The sequence below is a fragment of the Dryobates pubescens genome, chromosome 35, assembly GCF_014839835.1.
Source record: "Dryobates pubescens isolate bDryPub1 chromosome 35, bDryPub1.pri, whole genome shotgun sequence".
NCBI classification, from domain to species: domain Eukaryota; kingdom Metazoa; phylum Chordata; class Aves; order Piciformes; family Picidae; genus Dryobates; species Dryobates pubescens.
Genome location: NC_071646.1, coordinates 4,038,665 through 4,055,521, shown reverse-complemented (window position 1 = coordinate 4,055,521; position 16,857 = coordinate 4,038,665). Strand labels below are relative to the sequence as shown.

The following is a 16,857-nucleotide window of genomic DNA, read 5'->3' as shown; positions in this document are numbered from 1 at the left end:
GATCATCGACTCCAACCGTGACCCAACACCACCATGACCATTAAATCCCAGCGCCGTGAGGGTGGACACCGGCTCGGGGGAGGGGTGTGGACACTGGCATCAAGGGGGTCACCTGCGGGAGAGGAGGGGGCGTGCCGGGGGCAGCAAAGGGCGGGAGCAGTGCCCCCAGGCTGTCTCCCATCCCCGCACCCTCCCCGCCCGCTCCAGCCCCCGATTAAAATGCGATATCGGGGGGGTGGGGGGAGGCGATGGCAAGGCTCCCGTGTCGTGCGTGTCTCCGTCGTACTTTATGGAAGTCACCAACTATCGCTGCGGCGCATCAGCCATCGCTGGGAGCTGCCTGGCAGAGCAGGGTGAGACTGGGCTGAGACCGGGCAGCTCCGATTTGGGCTTATTTACTTAATGGAGATGTGCTGGCAAACAGATAAATGGGCGAGGATGCCAAGTCTGTGAGCCTGTGGAGTCCAACTTTGAACCGTGGATGAGAGAGGGATGCTGAGGAGACGTGGAGACAGGACCAGTAAGAGCTGGTGAGGAGCTGGGCATGAGAGAACAGCAGGATGAGGGAAAGGGGACAAGCGGTGGGAAGGGAAAGGGAGAAGAGAGGGAAGGATTGGTTCGAGCCTGAGTTATTTATTTCTACTCCTGAATGCAGCTTCCTGCCCTGGATGAGGTGTTGGCTGTGGGCTTGTGATGCTGGAGGAACAGCTCGGTTGCTTGGCCAGGAGAAGCAACCTCTCTTGCATGGTCTCCGCCTGTCCGAGAGTCAGGGACACGGGGACAGCTCCGGGAGGGACCAGTGAAGTTCATCCCCTACTTTTCCCCCCTCTATCCCCCCCTTGCCAGCGCTGGCACATTAGCATGCAGGGTAGGCTCTGCTGTGTATTTAACGGCTCCATTTGCCGCTGCCTCTCAGCTCACACCGCCCGCCGCCAGCCTCGCCCCACAGCCTGGCAACAGCTGGGGCCACACCAGTGACTCCCCGCGACCCGGTGCCGTTTCCAGCTGGTTTTAGGCAGCAAGAGCAAAGCTCCGAGTGGTGCTGGGAGGGGAGGAGGCAAAAGGCAGCAAGCTGAGGCGAGAGAGGCAGGCAGAGGCTCGGTCTCGGCAGTGATGAGGAGAAGCTGTTTAGTCATCTCTCGATATAGACTTTCCCGGTGATGATCACATTTACTGATTGCCTCTGACTGCTCTGGGAGAGGGAGGCAGAGGCAGGCAGCACACTTCACCTTTTATCCTGAGGAGTGACTGCTCCCCCTTCCTTCCAGTTCCCCACAGCCAGCCCTACTTTTGGGTGCGGAGAGTCTCTTTCCTCGCCAGGTAAGGCATTGCCACGAGCCACCAAGATGGGTTCTTCTGGGCTGACTGGGAGAGAGGGGAGAAGTTTGCATGCATTTATCCTAAGCCTGTTGCTTTTGCTCCTAAATCTCTGCAGTGGACTGGAGGAGGGAACGTTTTACAGAAAAGTTTTATGGTCTGGTGTGGTTGTGAAGGGAGAGGATGTGACTGATGGGGGGATTGAGCTTTGGCTGACATATTTTGCTTTCAAACGCATCTCTGCTGCTTGAGCCTGACCCAACAAGGGCAGAAGAGGACAGAATGGATGATCCTAAGGCTCTGCACTCCTCTTAGCTGTGTCTCATCCAGAAACTCACAGTGTGTTAGCCTGTGGTGCTTTAAACCATCCCTGTCTGCTTCTGGAAAGGGAAACACTGGGAGAGTTTGGGTGGATTTCTGCTTTCCTGAGACTAGGAGCAGCATTTGTTAAGCGTGGCTTTGCCGTGGGAGCTAACAGGGTAAGAATCCATCACTGTATTTCTTGCCCCTTTGGGTGAATTTAAATGACTGTGCTCTCTCAAGTTACCTTCTTGAGCTTTACTGCCCCAGCCCTGCCTCTCAGGTTTGGGTTGAACCTGGGATGAAACCATGGTGCCCAGCAAGCGGCTGCAGCGCAGACGACCTGCGGAGCCAGCGGTGGCCAGGGAGAGACTGGGATGGGGATGGGGGTCCCTGGCAGGGGCGCAGGAGCTCATCCCACAGCTTTTTCCTCTCAAATTTGCTGGCACCATTTCTTTGTCCTCCTAATTACCTACAGAAAACAGGTTCTGTTCTCTCTGGGTGCTGACTTCTTTTTTTGTCAGTCAGGAGGAGGCAAATCCTTTTATACCGTGTGCACCGAGTCTTGCAAATGCCAGCAGGAGGGTCCTGACCTTTTATCAACTGGTTCCTTCCAAATTACACGAAGAAATTGCTGTAATTAAAATTAGAAATATGCATGCAGCCAAATATGCACTTGTTAAAATCAAAGTCTGGCTGCTTGCTACGCCAGCTGAAGAGACTCTCTCGACTCTGCGCTGTATTTGCAGCCCAGGCAGTTGCTTTCCAGCCTGAGGAGACTGGTTAGCTGCTTGCAGAACCCAGGCGTGCAGGCAGGGAGGATTCTTTCCATGTTCTCTAGATAAACTTCATTCTTTTTTCTTGCCCTCCCCTCCCCTACTCAGCTCTGAGTTACAAACCCAATCTTGGCTCCCTCTCGACGTCCTGTCCTCTGCTCCAGGGAGCGGTGGACTTCTAAGGACTCGCAGACAAGTAAAAGCCTCAGGGGGTTTCGTTCCTCTTCTCCCTCTCAGCCCTTCAGAAAATCTACAGCTGAAAAACTCTCTTTTTGGTGTATTTTGAGGATCAAACTAGGCAGATCTGATGCAGCCTTGACTATCACTCTGCGTGCTCTATGTTTCCTTGACTAGCCACCTCTTCTGGTCATGGAGAAGTGGGAATCAAACTTCCCCAGAAGAACACTCCTCTCCTTCTCTTCAGTTTCCTTCTCCTGTCCATTTCACAGCCAGGGTATTTATGGGTTCCCCACATACACTGCCAGCATGGCAGGACCCATTTTACCCTGAAAATTTGATTTAGAAGTGTGTAAGTCACTTATGAGTTACCAGGGCTTTATTAGAACAATTATACGTGGAGTATTTATAGTGCCTACAGCTAATGTAGGTAACCTGGAATTGACAACCAAAGTTAGACAAGTACAGGAGAGATTTCTGATGAGCTTCCCCTGAGAAATCAGGGGAGATGAGGATCCAGTGTACTGGAGCTGGTCAGGTCACCCTATGTAGCCAATCAGCCCCGGCAGAACGACTGTGGTAGAATTAATTGACATCAAAAGAAAGCAGAGAAAGCAGCTTCCCAGCAGGGAAAAGAGGAGCAGGAGGTGTGATGTTGGGCTCTTGGTCATTTGCCTGTTTACTTTTGGGGATGAATGAACAAAATGGGGCTTGTTGCAGTCCTGATGCAGTGTTGCCTAAAAGATATAGATGCCCCACTGTGGGTGTAAGGAAGGGGCAGCTCTGCCGTCAGAGGCTGGAGAAGCCCTGGAGGTGGCCCTTCAGCTGAGGACCAGAGCTTGCCTGCAAAGTGGTGCAGAGCAAGCTCGCAGAGCTGGGCTCTGCCTCTTCCCCGCACAGAGCCTGCTCTCCAGGGCTGCCAGCTTGGCATCAGGAACACAGCAAATCCACTCTTGGGCGGGGGGGGGAGGAGGGAAAAAAGAGTAGTGCACAGAAATATTGAACAATTCCTCACAGGAAATATTGTGGGATGCTTGCTCCAGAGCCATGTACACAAGCCAAGTGTCTCCTTGGGATATGCATCACTCTGGATTATTGTCTGTTCCGTAATTACAAAACCTCTTCCAGCAGCAGTAAGATGCTTCCACGAGGGATTTCAGTTGTCCTTTAGATAGTAAAATTGCATGGAAAGATGCTCCACATGAAGGTGATGAATGCTAATGCACCCTGAAGAGGAAGAGCATCTCGCTGAGCAGCTCAGTCATCTTCGCCACAGGTTGACTCCGTCATTTTTTATTCAGCGTTCTGATGGCCTGTTGGGATCGATAGAGCTGCAGCCTCGGGAGCTGGAGGGGCAGCTTCCATGCAATTAAAGAACTTCTGAGTAGAACTGCTTAGGAGGATCCCAGGTAGAGGATACAATTAAGCTTTGAGAGCCCGAATCAGTCGAATCCAGGGGATTTCCACTGGCAAATCAATTTCTGATAGGGTCCCTAATGCATCTCATGCAATGGCAGCTCCCTTTCTCCAGCTAACTTTATGGCAGGCTTAGGAAAACATCAGGAGAATGTGAAGGGAAATAGAAGTTACAAAGCATTGCAAGAACTCTGACCAAAGATCAAAGAGATCTTTGCCTAGATCAGAACTGCAGTATCTAATCCAGCTTTGAGAGAATGTTGGCTTCCAGTGGCTGAGGCTCTGGACAACTTGGGATAGGGACAACTAGGACTAGGGGGAATGGAATGAAGCTGGAGCTGGGGAGATTCAGACTGGATGCGAGGAAGAAGTTCTTCAGGGTGAGAGCGGTGAAGCCCTGGACTGGGTTGTCCAGGGAGGTGGTTGAGGCCCTGTCCCTGGATGAGGCTCTGGCCAGGCTGATCTAGTGTGAGGTGTCCCTGCCCATGGCAGCAGGGTTGGAACTAAATGATCCTGGTGGCCCCTTCCAACCCTGACTGATTCTATGATTCTATGATATTTTTCATCTAGAAAGCAAGAGAGCAGTGAACATGTTCCATTTAAACCTCCCAGTCCTTCAAGCTGAAGGGCTTCTGCCTCTGTTAGCTAGGAAATAACCAAGAAGAAAGTTGTCCATCTTAGGAGGCTTCCCTCATTCTGCAGGGAGGTCAGATCAGAGGACCTCTGGAGGTCCCTTCCAGCCCAGCCCATTCTATGATTCTATGATTCCGATGTGCTCAGCAGCCAACTGGTAACAGGTTTCCCACCTGGGCTCCAAGTGTCACTCAGCTCTCCTGTGCTCACCTATTCTGGCCAATGTTTCCCTGACAGTCAGGGTTTTCCTCCAGTTTGGTGGAGGGATGCAACAATTCCCAAGCCTCTAAATGAAGGAGACCAGCAAAAAGCTGCTCCTGAGGTCAGGTCTGTAATTGAAGGTGGAAGAAAAGCAGAGGTTTTCTGTTTGCTTCAGGTGAAAGTGGTCTTAGTGAGAGACTCATTCCATGCTGAACTCGATTCAGGCTGGGAACCCAGCTCAGTCCAGTGGTGGCTTTTCCTGGGGTAGGTGTCACTGGGTGAACACAAGCTGCTTTCCCTGGAGCGCCCAACTCTTCCTTGACAGCTGTAGTCAAACTGATGAGCACACGAGGCTCCCACCTGGGGAATGATGGATTGCTCTCGTTTGTAAGGAAGCAAATATAAATTAGTGTGTTTATGCTACTTTTAAAATGCTTTTAATGAGGAATCATTTGCTGTTCAAAGGTTCTAATAATGCCACAGCCCTGCTGTGCTGATTATCCTGGGCCTCGTTTGACTTCGTTCTTCAACCAGGACCTGAGGGCGAGCCAGATGTTCTACATCTGTGTGTCCATCCTGACTCTTTGGCACCGTGGGGCAGGACACCCCGCTTGACTCTGTTGTGGTTTTATTTTGCTCTGTGTTTCAGATGGAACTGATCTGACTTCCAAGAGGTCTCCGGAGCAGCCCAACCGTCTTCTCCAGTAACGAGGCCGGGGCTCGTCATGGCGGCAGGAGTAGCAGCGTGGTTGCCCTTTGCCAGGGCGGCTGCCATAGGATGGATGCCAGTGGCCAACTGCCCCATGCCACTGGCTCCAACGGAGAAGAACAAGAGGCAGGACGAGCTGATCATCCTCAACGTGAGCGGCAGGCGCTTCCAGACCTGGCGGACTACACTGGAGAGGTACCCGGACACCCTCCTGGGCAGCACCGAGAAGGAGTTCTTCTTCAACGAGGACACCAAGGAGTACTTCTTCGACCGGGACCCGGAGGTCTTCCGGTGCATCTTGAATTTTTATAGAACTGGCAAGCTGCACTACCCCAGGTACGAGTGCATCTCCGCCTACGACGAGGAGCTGGCCTTCTACGGCATCCTGCCCGAGATCATCGGGGACTGCTGCTACGAAGAGTACAAGGACCGCAAGCGGGAGAACGCCGAGCGGCTGATGGACGACAACGACTCGGAGAACAACCAGGAGGGCTCCATGCCGTCCCTGAGCTTCCGGCAGACCATGTGGCGAGCCTTCGAGAACCCCCACACCAGCACCTTAGCCTTAGTCTTTTACTACGTCACCGGTTTCTTTATCGCCGTCTCTGTGATCACCAACGTGGTAGAAACTGTCCCCTGCGGCACGGTGCCCGGCAACAAGGAGCTGCCGTGCGGGGAGAGGTACGCCGTGGCTTTCTTTTGCTTGGACACGGCCTGCGTGATGATTTTCACCGTCGAGTACCTGCTGAGGCTCTTTGCGGCCCCCAGCCGCTACAGGTTCATCCGCAGCGTGATGAGCATCATCGACGTGGTGGCCATCATGCCCTACTACATCGGCCTGGTGATGACCAACAACGAGGACGTCAGCGGCGCCTTCGTGACGCTAAGGGTTTTCAGGGTATTCAGGATTTTCAAGTTCTCTCGCCATTCCCAAGGCCTAAGAATCTTGGGCTACACTTTGAAGAGCTGTGCCTCCGAGCTTGGCTTTCTCCTCTTTTCCCTCACTATGGCAATCATCATCTTTGCAACTGTGATGTTTTATGCGGAGAAAGGCTCCTCGGCGAGCAAATTCACCAGTATCCCTGCTTCCTTTTGGTATACTATTGTCACCATGACAACACTGGGGTGAGTAGGACTTTTCCTTCTTACTGAGCAGCAGGCAAGCATGTGCTGGGAGCTCAGCTTTGCTCACTCCTGAGTGTTTTCCAGGGGGGCATGTTCGAGAAAGGGCTGGAGCCGTGAGGGGCTCGATTGTTTCATTGCCTTACAACGAGCTTCTGCCATTTCTGCTCGTGTGAAGCCGCTGGAAGCAGGAAAAGCTTCTCACACCCACTTGAGAAACGCTTGGCACAATGGTAGATGAGGCTGTGGAGCAGCAGGTCCCATTTCCCTCTCCTCCTGCAGGAGGGAAGACTTAGTGTGAGCGCAGGGGAGCTGGCAGCTAGAGCTTGTGGGCTTGTCAGATATTCATTCCAAGCAGGGATTTTGCAGGAGGCTGCTGGGTGCATGCTGTCCCTTCTCACCATGGTGGTTGATGTTTCTTCGCTTGGCAAGCCAGGATTTGGTGGATTTGAGTGGGTACTGTGGGTCACCAGACTGATAACAGCAATCCCCAGGATGTGCTCTGGTTGGTACTCGAGCAGGATCTGGGCTTCTTGTCTCTGTCTAGTTGTGAGTTTAAAACACAAAACCTAACCCCAGCGTGTGCAGCAGCTGCAGCAGGATTTCAAACATTCCCAAGGACAGGCACTAAGATAATGTTATCAAAGCAAGGGGAATGTAGCCTGGAGGGCACTTCCCCCCCCCCCCACCCCCCCTTAGATATTTCATTTCTGTCTTACAGATGTTTCTACTGAGATTATAGATTTGAGCTCCTGTTGCTTTGAACTAAAACCTTGGCAAGCAGAACGACCAAACCCTCACACTGTCAGGGTTATGTAAAGGAAAGGCAGGATCACAGGCAGGGCTGCTCCAGGCAGTCCCAAAGTGCTGAGGGGGCACCACCAGCTCTTCCTTCCACACCCCAGGACAAGACCTGGTGCTTGGAGTTGCTTTGCAAAGCCTTTTCCCAGCGGGGAGCTCCCAGAGCCTAACGTTCAGGTGCAGCCAATTCTCGTTCCCGTGCTACGGTGACCGCTTTAGGTCTAAACTGCTTTTGATTTTAAACACTTCTCTGTGCCCATCAGAGAGCAGCAGGCTCACAGTAGCACTTGTAAATTATTGAAAGCATAATTCAGCTGTCAGGAAGGGCACAGGAGCTGAGCAATATGACAACTGCAAATCTGAATTCCTTCATTAAAGGAGAATGTAGAACATGTTTGTCATAGTCACCAAAAAAGATCTTTCCCTCCCCAACCCCCCACCCCTCCACCCCCCTCCTTTTTAACATCTAAGCAGAGTTTGCAAGTTCCTAGGGCAAAAGCCTGAGCTCCTGGCCCTAGAGAAGTCAGCCCTCGCTTAGGAATCGAAGCTGGGCTTTGGATGCCTGCACTCTGCCACCCTGTGCTTCAGCTTTCCATATTCTGACTGGTCCACACGGCTTGGTTCCCACCCTCTTGTCCCCACCACTGTATTTGAGCCACTTCAGAGGGACACCTGGCCTGGGTGTCCTGTTTGTGTGCCCCCTTGCACAAGCTGGAAGGCACAGTTCTGCTTCCTGGCCTGTGCTGAGCAAGGATCACAGCTCTCTCTGTACCTACACACACATCCCCATGCCTGTGCAGCTAGATCTTTGTGACAGGGGAGCTGAGGAGGCCAAGGGAAGGTTCAGTGCTGCTTGGGAGCAAACCCTGCTCGTGGAGCACATTCAGAAGGTGCTGTGGGGCTGCTGAGCCTCTGCTCCCATCAGCAGTCTCTTGGTCTTGTTCCCTTCCCCTTGCCTTCCGAACGCACGGATAGACAGAGCAGAGTGCTCCTGAGGACCTGGAGTGTTCTCAATCTGTTGTAATCACAGAAATTAGGGATGAATGAGTGCTTTACACGAGCTGACAAGAATGTTAAAATGAGACATTTCAAGACAGCTTTGTAAGAGTTCACTGGGAAGGGACCTAGCAAATGCTTATTAAAGCTCCGGCCTCTGTTACTGATCAGGGGGGGTTTGTTGCAGGATCTTAATTAAAATAGAAGGTGTCTCCAGCAAGCAGCTCATCAGCCAGGCTTCACAGGCTTAGGAGAAACTCAGAAACCTCAGGAGCAGCAGACCCCAAAGAGCCTCTGCCTGGCTGGAGAGCGGCCAGGCAGAGAGGGACCTGGGAACTGGTCAATGGTAGGCTGAACATGAGCCTGCAGTGTGCCCAGGCAGCCAACAGGGCAAATGGCATCCTGGCCTGCATCAGGAACAGTGTGGCCAGCAGGAGCAGGGAGGTCATTCTGCCCTGTGCTCAGCACTGGTTAGGTCACACCTTGAGTCCTGTGTCTAGTTCTGGGCCCCTCAGTTTAGGAAGGAGGTTGACTTGCTGGAAGGTGTCCAGAGAAGGTTAAAGAAGTTGGTGAGGCGTTTGGAACACAGCCCTGTGAGGAGAGACTGAGGGAGCTGGGGTTGCTTAGCCTGCAGAAGAGGAGGCTCAGGGGAGACCTTCTTGCTCTCTGCAACTACCTGAAGGGAGGTTGTAGACAGGCAGAGGTTGGTCTCTTTTCCCAGGCGAGCAGCACCAGAACAGGAGGACACAGTCTCAAGTGGTGTTAGGGGAGGTTTAGGCTGGAGGTTAGGAAGAAGTTCTTCATAGAGAGAGTGATTGCCCATTGGGATGTGCTGCCCAGGGAGGTGGTGGAGTCACCATCATTGGAGGCGTTTAGGAGGAGACTTGATAGAATGGAATAGAATGTGTCTCAATGTCCTTCTTAAACTGAGGAGCCCAGAACTGGACACAGGACTCAAGGTATGGCCTGACCACTGCTTAGCACAGGGCACAATGACTTTCCTGCTCCTGCTGGCCACACTATTCTTGATGCAGGCCAGGATGCCATTGGCCTTCTTGGCACCTCACACTATATCAGGTTGCCCAGAGCCACCTCCAGCCTGGCTGCAAAACCCCCCAGGGATGAGGCTTCCACCACCTCCCTGGGCATCCTGTGCCAGTGTCTCACCATCCTGGAACAGGAATCTGGGCTTTGAAGCTCCCCAGGTAGCTACCAAGGCAAGGAGACAGGTACAAGAGCCTTCCTGGCACGGGAAAGCAAGCAGAGGAATTCAATTACACTGACCCTGCCTCTCTGATCCCTCTGCTGTGCTCATCAGCCCTGCTTTACCAGAGACTGTTTTTAATTTAGCACAATTTGAATTTTGCTCAGGAGGTTTTCTAATGAAAGCATTATTCTTGGGTGCATCTTAAATCAATCTGAATTACTGAAACAACCACTCAAAATTAATTCAAAATCAGCTCTCCAATTCATGCAGAAACATTTCTCTCAAGAGGCCAAAAGCAACCCAGCTCTTCTCGTGCCCTTGGTCTAAAGCACCAACAGCAGGACCCCTGAGCTCTGCCTGCACCTTCTCTTTGCTCTGCAGGTGGTTTTGAGCCCAGGACCTCCCATCTCAGCCATGCAAGTGCTGCCCAAAGCAGCAGAGGAGCACAGTGCTGGCTCCCACCAGTAACATTTGCATCCCTCTCTCAGGTTTTTTTGGCTGGCTTGGTACAAAACAGCCACCAGTTTTACAGCCAGAGAGAGGCAGATTCATTGCCATGAGTTCTGGTGCCAGTGTGCAAGCTTTATCCACTTCTCAGCAGCCTTTGGTTGTGGATGGGGCAGCCTCATGTTTTGCTGCCCACCAGCACACCCCACAAACATGGCAGGGGACCTCTCTCACCAAGTTTTGCCCACAGCTCCTGTTTTTCTGAGCTTTTTATAGCTGTTTTCATTTCCTCTGACAACAGCAAGATGTTTCCAGCTCCCAGGCAGTGTCTGTGATAGCAAATCGTGGCTGTGAAACCTCTCTTGTAGCATCCCAGGGCATGGGGAGCTCCTGAGGACTCCGCAGAGCATCGCTGCCGGGCTCCCTGTCATGCCCAGCCCAGCAGTCCCTCCCCACCACAGCTGGGAGCAGACTGGGGCAGAGAAGGATGAGAAACCTGCAGTGTATTATAGAATCATCAAGGTTGGGAAAGAGCTTTAAGATCATTAAATCCAATCACAACCCAGCTACCACGACCAATAAACTGTACCTCGAAGCACCACATCTACAGCTTCTTGAACCCTTCCAGGGATGGCAACTCCACCCCCTCCCTGGGCAGCCTGTTCCAAGGATGCACCAAGGAGCAGAGGCTGTGGGTGAATCTGATTCTGTGCTGTGAGATTCTCTGTTGCCTGACGAAGGCTGAGCTCCCCCAGCTCAGTGCCCTTGGGGTGGTCTTAGGAGAATCTATCTTCTGTCTCACTGCCTCACTTAAAATCTGCAAGCACATAATGGGTTGAGAGCCCTGACCCTCTTTCTGATTCAGCTGTGCTGGTCAATGAATTTGAGAGATGCACATCAATGCACTTGGACAACACAGCCCTGTCTGCACCATTCATTTAAGGAACCAGGCTAACGTGAGGAAGTCAATAAAAGAGATGTGCTGGCCTGGTTATGTCAGTGGCCTGATCTGGAGCAAGATCTGAAAGGTCTTCACTGGTTTTATTAGCTGAGTGCTTAGAGAGCAGGCCTTTTGGGGGGGGAAGGGTCTCTTTGGGTTGGTCTCAGCTCAAGCTGGTACCCTGTGGTTCTGCAAAATGAGGGTCAGAGAGAGCATGAGAGGACTGGCACCTGACCAATCCTCCCCAGGAAACAGTGTTCTTTGCTTAGCTGCTTTCTTGGGCTTCCTTCTTTATTGGTGTTCAAACCTGGACAAGAAAGGGGATGACATTGAAGTAGTGAAACAGAATCACAGCACTGTGGAATCATTTTGGTTGGAAAAGACCTTTCAGATCATCAAATCCAAACGTTAACCCAGCACTGCCAGGTCACCACTAAACCGTGGCTCTCAGCACCACATCTCCATGGCTTTGAAACCCTTCTAGGGCTCCACTACTGCCCTGGGCAGCCTGACCCAGGACTTCACAACCCTTTTGGGGGAGAAATTGTTCCTCATGTCCACCCTAAAGCACCTCCAGGGCAGCTCGAGGCCATTTCCCCTTGTCCTATGGCTCGTTACTTAGGGAGAGGAGACCAACCTCCACCCGGCTCCAACCTCCTTTCAGGGAGTTACAGAGGTCTCCCCTCAGCCTCTTTTTCTCCAGGCTGAACGAGCCCAGTTCCCTCAGCTGCTCCTCACCAGGCTCGTGCTCCAAGCACGTGAAATCCTTGCTGCCAAGCTGTTGACAGCTGGACCAGCCTGAACCTATCAGCCACTGACCACATTTGCTGCAGACGCTGCCAGCCCCAGCGCGAAGCGACGCGTCTCTGCTGTTACCTCCCCGACACAAAGCACTGAAACCACTCAGGCTGATAGTAACCTTCATTCACCCTCCTTCATGCAAACTATGAGGGGTTTGCAAGGGAAGGGAAGTCATAAATCATCTCTGGAGCGCTGCCATTCCCAGCTCCTCCAGAAGATTGCCGCTCAGCCCAGGCACCACGTCGTGAGTGTCAGCTCTTCAGCAGCAGCAGCCACTGAACTCAACCAGAGAAATGGCTTTAGTAGAAATGCTGCTTTGCATATTCAACATCATCAAGGGGAAGATGGATGGGCTGGGGGAGATTTCCTTTGTCAAGCAAGGAGCTCAAATGTCATTGCTCTGTCCCCCCCCTCCCCAATCCCCGTTTCCCACACAGCCAACAGCTCCTCTGTCCACAGGCCGCAGAACTGCTTGGACTTAATACACAGAAAAATCCAATCAAACAATGAACTGATGGAGCTACACAAAGGAGCCATTTCCCTGAGCTTTCATTCTCTTGACTCCAGCCTCATCCTATGCAAAAATGTGTATCAATTTTCCTCTCCAAATGGATTTGCAGACACTGGGTGCAAAACGCCCTTTGTACCGGCAGCTGCAGGCGGAACCTCTTCCCTCCGCTATCTCCACGCAAATCTCGGGCAAAGCAGCTCGTTTCTGAGCTCTTTGTATTCACCACCACCCCCCAGAAGTATTAAAATGCCTTCATTCAGTCTCAGAGGCAGCAGAATTCACTAGATTTTGATTTGTGTCCCCCTCTCTGTCCTTAGGTTGTTGTGTGTTGCGTGCGGCTGTGGCTATTTGCAGCGCCGGCACGTCCGCGGGCGCGCGCGCGCACACACACACCACTCCTAATGTGCAAGACAAAATAACTTTCCTTGAGGCTAAACGAGAAGGGAATTATTTTGAATAAAGCTAAGTAATGGTGCTGGCTAAATCTGTACCAGGGCTGCTAAATTTACCAATGGAAGCCTTGGCAGAGATGCATCTCTAGCAACTGATGTACAAAAGAGCTCTGGCAACTGATGCACGCAAGAGCTCGAGCAACTGATGTACAACGCTTAGCTGAGCTCCTCTCTCTCCCCCTTTTTTTCTCCTTCCCCCACCTTTCTTTCTAGCCTGCATCACAGTAAGTGCCTGAGAAAGAGAGATTAGAGATAAGGTTGTATTTTCACTGGCCACGAAGGGAAGTGATTGGCTTCCTGACTGGATCCGAGCTATTTCTAGCCTCCTAAAACGGTAATTTCATAACGGCGCTGACCCAGTAAAAGCAATTAGTTTACAGAGATCAGCTGAAAATGAGGGACAGAGTAGCCACTGTCAGTCAGAAAGCAGGGAAAGGGGATGTGAAGTCAAAGGCCCTGCAACAAATTAGCCCAAACTAATTATGGCTCTTAGCTGATTACAGCTCACGCGGTTGGAATGGGTTGGCAGCGGAGCGGTGGAGCAGAGGGCATATGGCTCCCGTGCTGGGCTTCGAGAGGAGCTCCTGAGCGACTCCTGTCTCTGCAACCCCTTGGCCAGAGGTTAATCCTCTGCCTGGGTGGGTGCCAACAGCCACCCGCATGGGTCCAGATGCCATCTGGGCCTCACAGCCTGGCCTCTGTTTTAGCTGGCACTGATTTAGCAGGGGGCACCTGAAACACGAAGTAAAGCTCCTGCCCCACGTTCATTTCAGGAAAACAAGATGAGGCATTTCTCATTTCTCCTGAGAGTTCATAAGGGATGAAGTGCCTGGTGGAGGTGGTGGAGTCACCACCCCTGGAGGTGTTCAAGAGGGGATTGGATGTGGCACTTGGTTTAGTAGTCATAAGGTGTTGGGTGACAGGTTGGACTTGATGATCTTTGAGGTCTCTTCCAACCTTATTGATTCTATGATTCTATGTAGGCTACAACAGAGCTGGGAAGGGGCTTTTTGCAAGGGCTTGTAGTGCTAGGACAAGGGGGAATGGATTGAAGCTTGAGGAGGGCAGATTAGGTGTTCAAGGGGAGATTGGACGTGGCACTTGGTGCCATGGTCTAGTCGTGGGGTCTGTTGGGACAGGTTGGACTTGATGATCCTTGGGGTCTCTTCCAACCTTAGTTATACTGTGATACTGTGATACTGTGACACTGGAGATTAGGAAGAAATTCCTTATAGTGAGGGTAGGGAGGCACTGGCACAGGTTGCCCAGGGAGGTTGTGGATGCTCCTTGCTTGGAGGTGTTTGAGGCCAGGTTGGATGAGGCCTTGAGCAGCCTGGACTGGTGAGAGGTGTCCCTGCCCATGGCAGAGGGGTTGGAACTGGGTGATCTTTGAGGTCCCTTCCAACCCCAAACCATTTGGTGAATCTATGAATACAAATCTATGAAGTCAGGATGTGGGAATGCCTGGGACCAAATCCAGTTGTAGAGGATTGACCCAGGCACTGTAACACAATCGCTTCATTAAAGACAGAAAAGTCTAAGACAAACAGAGGACCCTTTCCTCAGCACCAGCCAGCACCCTTCCTGTCACCATCACACTGGGAGCTGGACTCTGGCCCAGGCACCAAGCTGCTCTCAGTGAACTCTATCCCTGGCACCCTGTAACTGGGCAGGGTCTCAGTGGAAGTCTGTTTGCCTTTAACACAGTCCACATCTGCCTGCCCTTCACTCCAGCCCATGCAGCAGCACACAGGGACAGACCTGCCACAGGTCTCTTCACTTTCAAGGCAGAACAGACCCCAGGAACGGGATGCCTCAACCCAGCAGCAGGGAATAGGATAGGATAGGATAGAATAGAATAGAATAGAATAGAATAGAATAGGATAGGATAGGATAGGATAGGATAGGATAGGATAGGATAGGATAGGATAGGATAGGATAGGATAGGATAGGATAGGATAGAATAGAATAGAATAGAATAGAATGGAATGGAATGGAATGGAATGGAATAGACTAGACTAGAATAGACTAGACTAGAATAGAATAAACCAGGTTGAAAAAGACCTTTGAGATCACTGAGTCCTGCTCATGGCAGTGGGCTCATAGCATTGCTCTGGCAACCTTCTTTTGTGCCTGATTCTGTCAGTCTGAGGACCCATGGGTCAGCCCCAGCCCCCTCTCAAGGCCTGCTGAAGGGTGCTGCTGGGCAGCTGGCGCAGTGCCCCACGGTGAGCACCACGGCTCAGCAGAGTTGAAGACGAGCAGAGCCACAATTAGGTCATTTATCCTCTGCCCTCCCACTCTTGCTGCTTCAACATCCAGCTCAGAAAATCTTCTTCTGTCAGATTGCACCACATCCACTGGGAATCTGTGGCCGTTATCCTTTGGAGCAGGCAGGCTGCTGGGGGTTAGTCCTGCAGACCAGGAGGCCAGGCAGGGCTCAGCCCAGCTCTGCCTTCTCCTGGACAGGCAATGCCTGCAGAAACAGATTGTGCCTTTGTTAGCTCTTTACCACTGCTCCATTAGAGCACGGGCAAGGGCTGTAATTCACCTCTTAAAGCTACAACTAAGTGTGGAAGAGTTATTTTAAAATCAATATCTAACAGAATGCCATAGACCCAACATTAAAACCTGCTGGGAACTAACTAGGAGACGTGTGGCAACTCAAATCACTGCCTGCCAGAGCAGGAAACAATGAGTCTATGCTGTCCCTTCCTTCAGAATAGAATAGAAAGGGAAGGGTAGGATAGGATAGGATAGGGTAGAATAGAATAGAATAGAATAGAATAGAATAGAATAGAATAGAATAGAATAGAATAGAATAGAATAGAATTTGCTAGGTTGGAAAAGACCTTCAAGATCATCAAGTCCAGCCTGTCACCCAACACCACCTAATCAACTAAACCATGGCACCAAGTGCCTCATCCAGTCTCTTCCTAAACACCTCCAGGGATGGTGACTCCACCACCTCCCTGGGCAGCACATTCCAATGGCCAATTCCTCTTTCTGGGAAGAACTTTCTCCTCACCTCCAGCCTAAACTTCCCCTGGCACAGCTTGAGACTGTGTCCTCTTGTTCTGGTGCTGCTTGCCTGGGAGAAGAGCCCAACCCCCACCTGGCTCCAACCTCCCTTCAGGGAGTTGCAGAGAGCAAGAAGGTCTCCCCTGAGCCTCCTCTTCTGCAGGCTAAGCAACCCCAGCTCCCTCAGCCTCTCCTCCCAGGGCTGTGCTCCAGACCCCTCCCCAGCTTTGTTGCCCTTCTCTGGACACCTTCCAGCGACTCAATGAAGCTGCAGCATCTGCCCCTTTCTTTCCCTCACTCTTTCCATCATTTCACTCCTTGATTCTGCTCTCCACTGTGGACTTCTTACTTTCTGCATGGAGCCATGAGAGGTTTGGGTCTGGGGATGGTCATGTTCTGATTGTTTTCTTCTTCCTGGCCTCATGACTCTCCTTTGCCATCTAAAGACACAAACTGCTGCTGTTCTTCTCGCCCTGCCTGAGGCACAGGGTATCACATCAGATGTGAAATCAGCAGATGAGAACATCTTCAGTCCCTGTCAGCCTTTAATACCTAAATGCACAGCCTTGAGGGCCAGATCACACCCCCACCACGAGGCAGCCCCTTTTGTCCCCATCTCTGTACCAGGGAAAACACTTCTCACTATTATTTGATTCTGCTGCTTCTCTCACCCAGCTGCCACAACCCTCAGTTGCAAGTCTGAATCTTCCACATGCTCTTTTGGGGTGCAATTTGGAGACAAGAGGTGATCAGCAGCACTCACTTCCCTCTCTGCTTGCATGACCTGGAGCACCCAGGAGCCATCCTCCTTAAATATTAATTACAGGCACTATGGTAGGAGCAAAAGTAGCACTTTGCTTTTCAGCTGGAGGGGATAACACCAGCCAGCTACTCTTGCAGCCTAAAGCTTGGCAGCAGTGAGCTGTCATCAGAAGGAAAGCCAAAAGCAGAGAAGGCTGCTCTGAGCTGCTTCTTCCTGGAGTCCACCTACCTCAGTGCCTCAGTTTGGGTCAGGAACACTCGCAGAAAG

The 16,857-nt window shown here is 51.7% G+C and overlaps 1 protein-coding gene across 4 annotated transcripts in view; it reads left to right on the top strand.

The window, feature by feature from the left end:
* Nucleotides 1-16,857, top strand: part of KCND3 (potassium voltage-gated channel subfamily D member 3) — a 152,132-nt gene that overhangs the window by 405 nt on the left and 134,870 nt on the right. For 2 of the 4 annotated variants that reach the window (XM_054176417.1, XM_054176413.1), the window contains exon 2: nucleotides 5,470-6,654. In XM_054176417.1, the coding sequence (XP_054032392.1) occupies nucleotides 5,546-6,654 (1,109 nt within the window). In that variant the 5' untranslated portion in view covers nucleotides 5,470-5,545. Of the gene's footprint in view, nucleotides 1-513; nucleotides 531-620; nucleotides 1,321-5,469; nucleotides 6,655-16,857 lie in introns of those variants that run through there. The other 2 variants (XM_054176416.1, XM_054176414.1) reach the window with 2 other exon arrangements.